The 11,178-nt window shown below is 44.7% G+C and overlaps 2 protein-coding genes across 3 annotated transcripts in view; both read right to left on the reverse strand.

The window, feature by feature from the left end:
- The window catches only part of map2k6 (mitogen-activated protein kinase kinase 6), a 43,697-nt gene extending 39,047 nt beyond the window's left edge, over window positions 1-4,650 (reverse strand). Inside the window, exon 1 of one of the 2 annotated variants that reach the window (XM_023949369.2) lies at window positions 4,267-4,650. In XM_023949369.2, coding sequence (XP_023805137.1) covers window positions 4,267-4,357 — 91 coding nt within the window. In that variant the 5' untranslated portion in view covers window positions 4,358-4,650. Of the gene's footprint in view, window positions 1-4,148 lie in introns of both variants that reach the window. The other variant, XM_078938143.1, reaches the window with a different exon arrangement.
- A 740-nt stretch (window positions 4,651-5,390) lies between these two features.
- btbd17a (BTB (POZ) domain containing 17a) lies at window positions 5,391-10,346 on the reverse strand. The gene is made up of 3 exons (XM_004080759.5): window positions 10,126-10,346; window positions 9,143-9,434; window positions 5,391-7,972 (listed from the first exon to the last, which is right to left on the reverse strand). The coding sequence occupies exons 1-3, from the start codon at window positions 10,199-10,201 to the stop codon at window positions 6,898-6,900; spliced, it is 1,443 nt and encodes a 480-aa protein (XP_004080807.1). The 5' UTR covers window positions 10,202-10,346; the 3' UTR covers window positions 5,391-6,897.
- Window positions 10,347-11,178: the final 832 nt, after the last annotated feature.

An 11,178-nucleotide genomic window follows, 5' to 3' on the forward strand; every position in this document is an offset into this window, starting at 1 on the left:
TTTTCCACCTTTGTATCAGCAAATGTAAGATTTCACAGAGAAATGGTACAGTGGGACTCATACCCAGCAGGTCACAGGTTCAAGACCAACTTCATCATCCATCCAGCTGCCTCAGAAATAGAACCCAGCACAAACTAAAAGCCACATTTTCGTGCTAATTGTTTACTTGTGCCAAACTTTAAATGCTGAAAAGCAAATGAAAAAGGCAGATTTTAAGATTCTCATGAAGAAATAAATACCATGACTACAGACCAATTTTGTGAAACCATGAAGCTAGTGATAACACAGGACAATATAAAAACACGGTCTAAATATTTAAAGGTTTTTTTAGCCTTTAACCAGATTTTGCCATCATTCTGCTCAGATCTATTCACCACCTGTGTCCTCTGATGGTATCGACCTTTTCAGCAACTAAACTATACAAATTTTCACTTACAAAGATCCTAAACCTGACTAATGTTCAGGCTATAATTTACTAAACCAGATCTACAAGAATAAGTAATGTTGTAGCATTAGCTTTGCTAACGTGCTGGGAGGAGCTAACACATCTGCAAAAATAAGATAAGATAAGATAAAGCTTTATTGTTGCTTTATTGTACAGTCACAATTGGTACAACAGTACAACGAAATTGCAAACTGTCCCACATTGGTGCAAGGAGAAATAAATAAATAAATAAATAAATAAATAAATAAATAAATAAATAAATAAATAAATAAATAAACAACACCATGTCCCTGTTGTCAGTTTGAATTCCACAAAGGGATATCTGGGGTTGCCTTGAATACACAGCGCTACTCTGGGTCTCATACCTGGATACTAACCAGGATTAGACCCCTCCAACCTCAACAATTTCAGCCCCATTTCTAATCCTCTGTTCATCTCCAAAATTCTTAAAAAAAACTGTTGCAGAACAACTTTGAATACATCTCTCTCAGAATAACCTTTATGAACAGTTCCAGTCTGCCTTCCGTCCCCTTCACAGCACAGATACGGCTCTCCTCAAAATCTCCAATGACCTCCTCCTTGCTGCTGACTCCGCCCTACTTTCCATCCTCCTACTTGATTTAAGCTCTGCCTTCGATACCATCTCTCACACCATCCACCTAGACAGACTGTCCGCCATAGGTGTCACAAACATACCTCTCAACTGACTTCACCTCTCTGGTCGCACCCAATTCATTCAATTAAAAACATTCACTTCCCACACGGTTCCTGTCAATACAGGTGTGCCCCAGGGCTCCGTCCTGGGACCCCAGCTATTCATCATTTACCTTCTCCCTCTTGGTCAAGTACTCTGTAAATATAAGATTCACTTCCCTTGCTCTACAGACGACACTCAGCTCTACATCTCCACCAAGCCAAATTCCTCTCTTCCTCCCTCTTCCCTCACCAGCTGCCTTCTTGCAATAAAATCCTGGTTTACTGCTAATTTCCTAAAACTAAACAATGATAAAACCGAACTCCTCCAGATCGGCACTAAATCTGTTTCAAACAGAACCAGAACTTCTCCATTCCCTTTGAAAAGTCCTCCATTTCCCCCTCCCCTCAGGTTAAGAGTCTGGGTGTCATCTTTGACAGCACCCTCTCCTTCACTTCACACATCAATAGCATCACCCGGTCTGCCTATTTCCACCTTCGCAGCATCCGTCGTCTTCGCCCTTCCCTCAGTCCTCATTCCACAGCCATCCTGGTGCACAGTCTTATCACTTCCCGCCTGGATTTCTGCAACTCCCTTCTTTTTGGTTTATTACAAAAAGACTCTACGAAAACTACAATATGTTCCAAACCCAGCTGCCAGAATGACACCTTCCATCCAACACATCACACCTGTTCTGCTGCCTATTCCCCCCATATCTTGTTATTCCTGGCCTATTTTAAATGTATATTTTATTGTATATTAATTTGCTTTTATTTTTATTTTCACTTTTATGTACGGCGACTTTGGGTTCCTAGAAAGGGGCCTAACAAATAAAATTTATTATTATTATACCTTCCATCACTTGCATTTCTTTTACATACATGCACAGATGGAAACCTACAAAAACATAGGAGAAAGGCTGCGTGCATGTTCCAGAAGTGTCGACATTTCTGGGAGAAAAACACGTCCATTTATGTTGTTTTCAGGAAACAGCGGCTTTCAGTCGTAGAGCATAAGATTTTCCTGCATGTCACTTTTTAGCTCAAGTAAAGAGAAAAGGTATGAATAGTAGGTCTGTTGAATAGCAGGTTTGTAAATGGGCTCATTGTCAATCATGGGCTCACTGTAGCTCAGTGGCTTGAATATCCATCTCCTCGTTTCTTAGTCTGTGGTTTTCTTCCTATAGACGGGATAGAACCTGCAGCGCCTCTGCGCCGCAGCCGGCCCCTCTGACTTTCTGTGATGTTGCTCGAGCTGTGTACGCTCCCGCTGAAGGTCTTCTGCACATGTAAGCACCGCTAAGCTTCCAGTGGAGTAAAAAAGTATTGATTTAGCAGGCGAGTGTGTCTTTATGATCCAAACAGGCAGAGAAACTGACAGGTTGTTACAACCAAAATGACCCAATCCAGTGAAGCCTCTAGCAGGCGATGTATATCAGTCAATGTCACTGTGTGGTCAAAGCAGAACAGGAGAAGCCAGACTTTCTGCAGAAACCTCTAACCTGAGGCACTGGACCAACTGCTAATGTGAAATTTACCTTTTGTTTTTGTGTGAACAGAAACCAAATCCCAAAGTCAGAAACTATGCATGCACTAGTTACATATGTAAACCAGCTCTTTTACCAGCTATTTCAGAATTGTCAAAGCCTTTTTGATAGGAGGTGAAACGTCTCCAACTTTTAAAAAAAACCAAGTCCAGATGACAACCTTTAAAACTACTACTATGATGATATCATGCACTAATTAGTGTTCCCATTCCAGGTACAACTGCCAATCACATCAGCAATCACATTGCAGTGATGCTTTCCCATCTGCATGACTTAGCATAACATGTTAAACAAATGCTCAAAAACAAAAACATTTAATGCAAAAAGCTCCAACTGAGAAATATGTTGGTGTCCTTTTCCTAAAATAAAGTTTGAGATCAACAACACTGAGGACTCCTGCTTCCTCGCAGCAGCAGCAGCTGACAGTTTGGCCCCGACGGTGACCAGTGGAAGGGATTTCGCTGCAAGCACCATTTTGTCCCCTGAGAAAAGTCACTGCAAAAATCGGAGCTGTGAGGACAATCTTCTGTGTGATTAACGGACTGCTCAGCAGCAGCAGCAGCAGCAGCAGCAGCAGCAGCTTTGTGCATCACGCCAACGTCACCCAGCGACAACAGAAACCCACCTCTGTTCTCAGGAAAGCCCCGGACGGACTCATTCATGCAGCAAACATAAATAAAATGTGTGCATTATTCATCACAGGATGAGCTGGCTGCAAAAAGACAGTTCCTCTCCGTAGGTGGGCGGGTGGACACTTGACTGTACCAGATAAACAGGCTTTGACTACCCGGGGATCTCTCTCTCCTACCTGTGTGTTATGCAGGCCCTGTAAATGTTATGCAATGAACCAGCCTCCCTTTTGACTTCTGGGAAAACATGGAGGAAAGCCGCCACTGCAGCTGTCCTGGAAGTTGGATTCACTTCTGATCTTAAATAGCCCCCCCAGGCTGAACAGATCCGGTCGGTGCTCCTGCAAACTGTGTGCTGGACGCAAACATTCTCCCAAAAGGAGGCCACTTTCTGCAGAAGGGTGTCCTGTTCTAAACACACCACCTCCTCTAATGCCCAGCTCCGTCTATTCTTAGATTTTCGTTTTGTCTCCTTCCTAACCGACTTGAACACACTGACAGCTGCAGCTTCTCCTGTCTTGACCCCAGCGTGCAACAAAGCATGCATGTGTGTGCTCGTGGCCCTGGGGGCACACGCATGCATGCTTTGTTGCATGCATGCGTGTGCTCGTGTGGCCCTGGCACGGGGCAGCGTGCAGGCAACTCGTGCAGACGTTATTGTAAAAGAGTTGCCGCCGTCCTTGCGCGTATCTCGTGACTGTGCGCCCTGTGCTAAAACATCCCTGCCCGTGCGCTAACCGACAGCGTCATTCAGTGCGAGCGAGCACGCGCACCAGCATCGTGTTACCAGGAACTGTGCAAAGGGGAAGATCTCAAACAGGAAATGCAACTGACCCTCCGACGCCTTCGAACTTTAAAATGCACCGGCCGCGCTCGCCCTGCAGCGGTGCATGTGGCGGAGCGTGCAGCCGTGATTGCATGTCGCTGGTCGTGCACGGATCGGGCGTCTTACCTCCCCTTGGCTGAGACATTTCCCCTCTGCTTTGAAGAGGGGGAGGGGAGGCACAAAAGACTTTGCCTTCTCTCTCGCTCCCTCCCTCCATCGTCCCTCCTCGCGCTGGAGCTTCTGGCGGCTCGCTTTGCAAACAAAGATGCAAAAATACGAGCCTCGATCTTCATGCACTTTGAGCCTTTTGGCGTCCGAAGCGTGCGTGTCCGTGCACGGGCCGCTTGGCTTGAATGCACGGCCCCCTCCGGCGTCGCAAAAAGAGGTAATTCTGCAACTGCTCTGCAGAGAATCCGCAGCAGCACTTACATGATGGGCCAAGGCTGGCAGCTGAAAGCTCCTAACTTGGATCAGAGTGAACCCCTGCGAGAGAACGTTCTTCCTGCTTGTGGTGCAGAGGATTGTGGGAAATGGAGTTCCATTCGTCAGAAAGACTGTAGAAAAATAACCCAAGCTTTCGTTGCATGTTTTTTTTTCCAGTTTCATTTCTTTTCTTTGCCCTTATCTGTGTAAAAGATAAAGCTGACAAACAACACATTCGTGACTCTAAAGACAAACTGTTGTTTCATTATCGGTTTCAAACATGATGAATATGATGCAAACTTAAGATGACAATAATAGTGATGACACTACTTTTGGTTTTTATCTCTATGTTTGCATTAGCTACAACATCAAGAGTATAACAATAATGCAAAACCTGCTTGAAACGCAGCAGGTAGAAGCTTAAACTCTCATGCATTCCTGCAGAGCAGGTTCAGGGCTGATGTGGAAAGAGATTACAGTTACTTCAGAAATCCCGTTTTAACCCTTTTAAATGACTTTCTTTAAATGTTGACTTTGAATGAGCAGCATCAGGCATGAAAGTGGTTGCAAAGACGCATTAATGCAACATTAGAAAAGACAATCTTTGGCTTCTTCTGCAAATGCAAACTAGCACACTTTTGCTTTTATTTTCTTAAGCTTTGAAATGAAATTCAAATGATTATATTTGACTATTTGTGCTGGATTACTTATGACTCTATTTCTTTGCAGAGAAAATCATCTATCAGGCCAAGAGGCAAAGAAAACCATTTTATCATCAGGATTTGTTGCCTTTCTAACTACAAGTTTGATCAGAAATTGATGAACACTTTCTGCTTTAAAAAATTCAATTTTATTTATTCATTTTGTTATTGTGTAAGTTTTAACAATTAATCACAATGAAAGGAAAGAAAACTAATTACATCAAACCACACAAAACAGCCAAAACATTTATTTTCAGGCAAAATCTAAAAACATCTACCGAAGAAAACCACAAATGAAAAAATGAACCAGTGTGTTTCACAAACTACAAACATGTGTGAGATTATGTTTTATGACATTGAGATTTATGTGAAGAAGGTAATAAAAGTACTGCTGGTGATGAGAATTTAATGATGAAATCCCTTCCTGATCAAAATGGGTTTTTCCTTTTAGATTGAAATCTAAAAGATTCTGTTGGCTTGTTTGAACGACAACCATCCAACACTGGACCAACAGATGTGAACCTTCATGTTAAAAAGGTTTTTCAGTAGCACCATATTCTAGAAAAGACAGACGACACGTTAAGGCCGTGTCACGCAGCTACTTTGAACATTTTGCACATTTTCCACATATTAAATTTCAGTCTTTCGTGATCCATGTGATCTACATCAGTCATACGTGTTTCCTGTGTTCCTCATTCGTTGATGTGCGCAGATGTCTGTTGAGGGTTTTGGTCTTTACGTGAATTCAGTTTCAAGCTTTTAAAAGATTTTGGTCAGTTGAGAATGATGCCGTATTTTACATCGTTTAGACGCAATTTTTACGTAAATCTCATGTAATTGTGTGTGATTTTTTTGTGAGATACAAACACAAATGTGTGTCTTTCCACGACAGTTCTACGTTTGACGTTTAACAGACTTTTCCTGCATGAACCATCGATGTATAACTTTTAGATCACGTATACGGCGCACAAATCACGTTCAGATTACGTAATTGACGCAGGAATCACTAATTTATTGTATATAAACATCACAATAATCACACGGTTCATGTTCTACATTGGTTTACGTGTTCTTTGCATGTTTTATTCATACTTCTGTGGTTTTAATGTGGTTCATTCCTGATACATCTGTGAAAATTTCATGCAAAGACCACAACTTTTCTCCACGTATGTTCGACCCATTTCCATCCGTGACATATGTGCTAAATGTTCGAAGCAGCTCTGTGACTCGGCCTTCAGCAACAAGCCTTCCTCTGAAAATATTCTTGGCTTTTCTCACTGACAAAAATTTCCTGGCATGAATTTAAAAGTCTTACATTGTTAATTTTGATTGAATTAAAACATCAGGATTGTTAATTAAACATCGGGATTAAAGACATGTAAATAAGTGGTAAATCCTTGAGAGGAAAACAGGGACTGGAGGAGAGTTCCTTTCTGTTCCACGTTTGAAATCTCAGTGTCATGCATTGGGAAGTAGTTGTTTGGTTTTGTGTCAGTGAGAAAATCAAGAAAGTATTTTTGAGACAAATGTCATCACAGTGTCCCTCAAGGACATGATAAACAAGCGCTTTATGCAACCAATCGCGTTCAGATCCCAGAACGGGACCTGAGCGGTCTGCCTCTGAGTGGGGAGTCTAGTTCTTTGTGGTTATGAGGGTTTGGTACAGAGGTTTCACCACAATGTGGAGTAGGAGAGAGCTGTCAACGAGATATTCGGATGTCCGGCGGTACAGGTCGGCTTCAGCCAGGAAATCTCCGTTTTCTTCTGTGCTCTGGTGGAAATTGTACACGTGCTTCACCACCAGCCTTCCCTGCTGCTGGGCCATCACCAGCACCGTCTTTTGGAAGTTCACGCCAGCAAAGTCGGCACTGGACGTGGCTGGAGTGATGATGATGCGAGGACGACCACCTTCCACCCGCGCTGGCTGCATGGCCCCCGTTTCCGAGTACATGGACCTCATGCTGAGGGGTAACCAGCGGGGCGAGAACAAGGCGTTCCACGTCACCCGCTTGTTGGCATCGTGGCTGCTGGGTCCCAGCTGGGTCTGGAAGCTGGTGCTGCGGTCATCCCGTGTCGGGTTGTTGATGGCCCAGGGCGCCCCCCACACAGGAGAGAGGTAGTTCCTGGGCACGAAGAGGCTGCAGTTCACATCGAAGTATTTGGCCATTTGCAGTGGTGAAGCTGAATGAAACTGGTAGGACATGTAGAGAAGGTCTCGCACCGACTCCTGATAGCGAGCCAGAACTGTGGATTGGGTCTGCAGGCGGAAGAGCTCTCTTGGTGGCATCATGGCGTAACGCACAGCCCTCAAAGCGTTTTCTGCCATCAGCCCATCCGGCTCGTTCTGAAGAATCCAGGCTTCCAGCCCGGCGAAAAGCTCCATCTCGCTCTGCAGGATGAGGTCGGAGCGCTGCAGGAGGGTCATGAGCAGCTGGCTGCTGATGGTCAGCCACTCACCGCTCTGCAGCACCGACGACAGGTTCCAGGCCAAGTACTGCAGGCAGCTGTCCCTCAGCGTCACGTCTTCTGCTTTCAAGGCATACTCGTACCAGCTCGCCACGTGACCCGACCGGGACTCTCTGGCCAGATTCTGGGTCATGTAGTGGGTCACTCCCTGTTGGAGACTCAACACCTGGTATTTAGTGGCCAGTTTGTGCAGAGCGGTGGCCTGGTCTGGATGCAAGGAGATCTCTCCACAGTACAGATATCTGCACAGAGAAGGGAACAATGCTGGTTTTAGCTTCATGGTGATCAGACGGCTCCCCTCCCTCCTCTGTAGTTCTGGTTTCACAGCAGTTTCCTCAGAGGACTTCCACATTCTTTGTTTCAATAAAAAAAAAAACACTGTGCAACAGTGTGGTACCCTGACACAAGCCCATCCCTCCCTGAAGTTATAACTAACACAGAAACCCTTGGTGTGTTATCGCTCTGGTTTCTACAAGAGTGTTTGTTTTCATTACATTCCTGAGGGTAAACTATGGATTCATGGTGAACTGTGAGACTGGTCGTGTTTCTATCAGCCAGAGATGAGACATGAGGACCTGAGTCCCACTTGAATTTCAGGTTTGGGACTTGTACAACAATCTTTATTTATTCTTTTTTCTATATAAAGCTTACTTTACAAGTTTTTGCGTTGGGAAGGCAGAAACGACAACTGTCTGTTATTGTGTTCCCATTAGTGGTTTAAAAGTAGCTAGATGACAGTTTATAACTGCAAATGTTCATTTAACTAGAAGTTTTAGACCACATATCAGACTTGGATGTGTAAGAAATCTGATAATAATCCTTGTATCACACCAGAGCGGTGCAGCGCTTATCTGCCAGAACACACACAGATTTGTTGCATAACTGTTCATGCAAAATAGCTCAGGTACATTTTCTACAGTTTCTACAGTAATTGTCCCTTTTTTCAGCATTAGTGTGCATTTTGACACCTAGCTCAGGCTGTGTTTGTTGACATTTATTAAATCACAACCTTCATAACCTACTGCCCTTTATTATTATGGCATCTTTTGAAATATACCCACATTCGGTGCCTAAAGGTTTAAAAAATATTCAGGAATTTTCAATTTGTGCTTTTATGTACAGCTGGAAGACATCTTTTTGGGTCACAGATTCGATGAATCCGTTTTTAAAGAAACTCATTAGGGGTTTGTGATAGAAATAGATTTTTGCATTGATTGTTGCTGCAGCGCTGGCCCGTCAGTGTCTTACCACTGCACCACAGGAGCTCAAATTGAGCTACACAGCAGTTTCCTCATTAATCATTTGGTTTTATGTCCACCTCTTGATGGAGCGTCTCGTTTGGGCTTGTGGGATGATCCGTCCGGACTCGGACAGGTTCGGGGTGGGGTGGATGTTGAGCACTCCAGACTCACCTGATGAACTTGTCAAACACAGCAGCACAGTCAGAGCCCTCTCTCAGCACCAGCGTGCTGCTGTTGCGGCCCAGCAGCATCTCCTCGAACACGGCGCTCTGCAGGGAGAGCACCAGGGAGTGAGCCTGGAACACCTTCACCTCGTCTGCTTTGGGGGTCTCCACCCGCAGAGACACGTCGCTTCCATTGCCCTGAACCAGCAGAGCTTCCAGACGCTGCACCACAGTCAGGGAGTGGCTGATGGTGTCGCCACTGCTTCCTCCATCCTGGGCGACATCGACCTTCAGCACGTCTGGTGAGAGAAGTTGGTCATGTGATGCTCATGCAGCTGGACATGGTCATTAATTAGGGCAAACAGTGGGTCAGTGTCATCAAAATCCATGCCATCGATCAGCTGAGCTGCTGCCCGTCTGCCTGATGATGCATTGTGGGTCATGCTTAATTAAAGCTTGATACACATTGACCCCCCCCCACCCCACCCCCTGCCTCTGTGAAGGAACTGCAGGGATGTGAGCGCTGCTTCATGGTCTCTGGGTCCAGTTCCTCTTTCTGACTCTCGAATGTGTGACACTTCCTTCCTGATGCCTGATGCAGACACAGCACCGCATCGAAGGAAAACCGTCACAGCTGACAGACACACGCTGCAGAGTGACAGGAGCTCGGGTCAGCCCCGCCCACAGCGCCGTCGAATCAGGGACTCTGCTAGTAAGAAGTTAGATTACACGTCTGATGAAAGCAGCATTTTGGGGCAAAAACTATTAAACATAAGCTGCAATACGTTGTATATATTGCTTCCATGAAAAAGTCTAATTCAACCTTTTTTCTTTAGTTATAAACTAATGACCCTCATCCTCTTTTCTGTCCATCCTTATGGAGATAATCATTCCATCAGTCTTTACTAGAAACCCACAGTTAACAAATCTTCCCAGTAAGGTCTGTTGTGGAGGATCAAGCGCAGTACCTGTCATTCTCCAGCATCTTACCTGCTGCAGCCTCCAGGTGAAACCATGCAGCCAGAAACAGCAGCCCAGCCAGCAGGCGAGCGTCCCGCTTCTCCATCTTCTGTCGTGGCTGTTCTCGGAGCCTGAGCTTCCTGCTGCCCCGCCGTGGAGGAGGAGGAGGATCTGATGATCCGGCCACATCCAGTACATCCTTACCGCTGTTATTGATTAGGGGGCGGAAACATTTCAATTGGCTCTTTGTTCTCTCTACAAACTAAAATACAAAAAAGTAGAAACCCAAAGTATTAAGCGATTAAGTCTTTGACACAATTTTCTAAACTTTATTGGACGTTTTGCTGTGTATATTTCAGCTCTTTTCCATGTTCCGTCTGTCTGTGACCCTCTTCAGCAGTAAAACAGTGACATTATGCTTTTACAGCAAACAGACGTGTGACTGGAGTCAACATGTGGAATTTCTACTCCATAAATGATTTAAACCTGTTGGTATGGCTCCTTAAACAAAGAAAAACCTTAAAATGATCACAGAAAATGTGCAACTAAGAAGACTAGGAGAAAATAAACAGTTGACAACAATAAAAACAGACACCTCTTTGATTTGTTGTGGTACAGAATCTTTTAAAGCACTAAGGATAAGGCTGTTCAAGCTTTTCTGCATTCACGCCAGTGGCAGGCTGTGAGTGAGCCTTCTGCAGCGCTCGGCGGGCAGTTTGGTTGCACTACAGAGCGAGCTGCTCCATCTGTCTGAGCTTTAAAGGGTTTCTTCTGCTGACAATGGTGACTGATGCTAATGTTTTTGCTCATCATCCTGTTGGAACCGGAAACTGTGATCAAACTTGGGCACGTTTGGCTTCAGAAGGCTTTCAAAGTCCAGAGATTTCAGATTGTGCGCGTGGCGTCTGGATGATTTGGTTGCTCTTTTCTTTTAGATCGTCTCCTGAAACAGGGCAGTCTTGACCTTTATGTTGAATGTTTTTAGAGGTCATTCATTCTCTTCAGTTTTCTACTTTAACCTCCCACTTCAGAACCATCTGGATTATTGTCCTTACCTTGTTTTTCCATACCTCTCTTTCTCTT

Source organism: Oryzias latipes, chromosome 19, assembly GCF_053564925.1.
Source record: "Oryzias latipes strain Hd-rR chromosome 19, Olatipes_Hd-rR_3.1".
In the NCBI taxonomy this organism is placed as follows: domain Eukaryota; kingdom Metazoa; phylum Chordata; class Actinopteri; order Beloniformes; family Adrianichthyidae; genus Oryzias; species Oryzias latipes.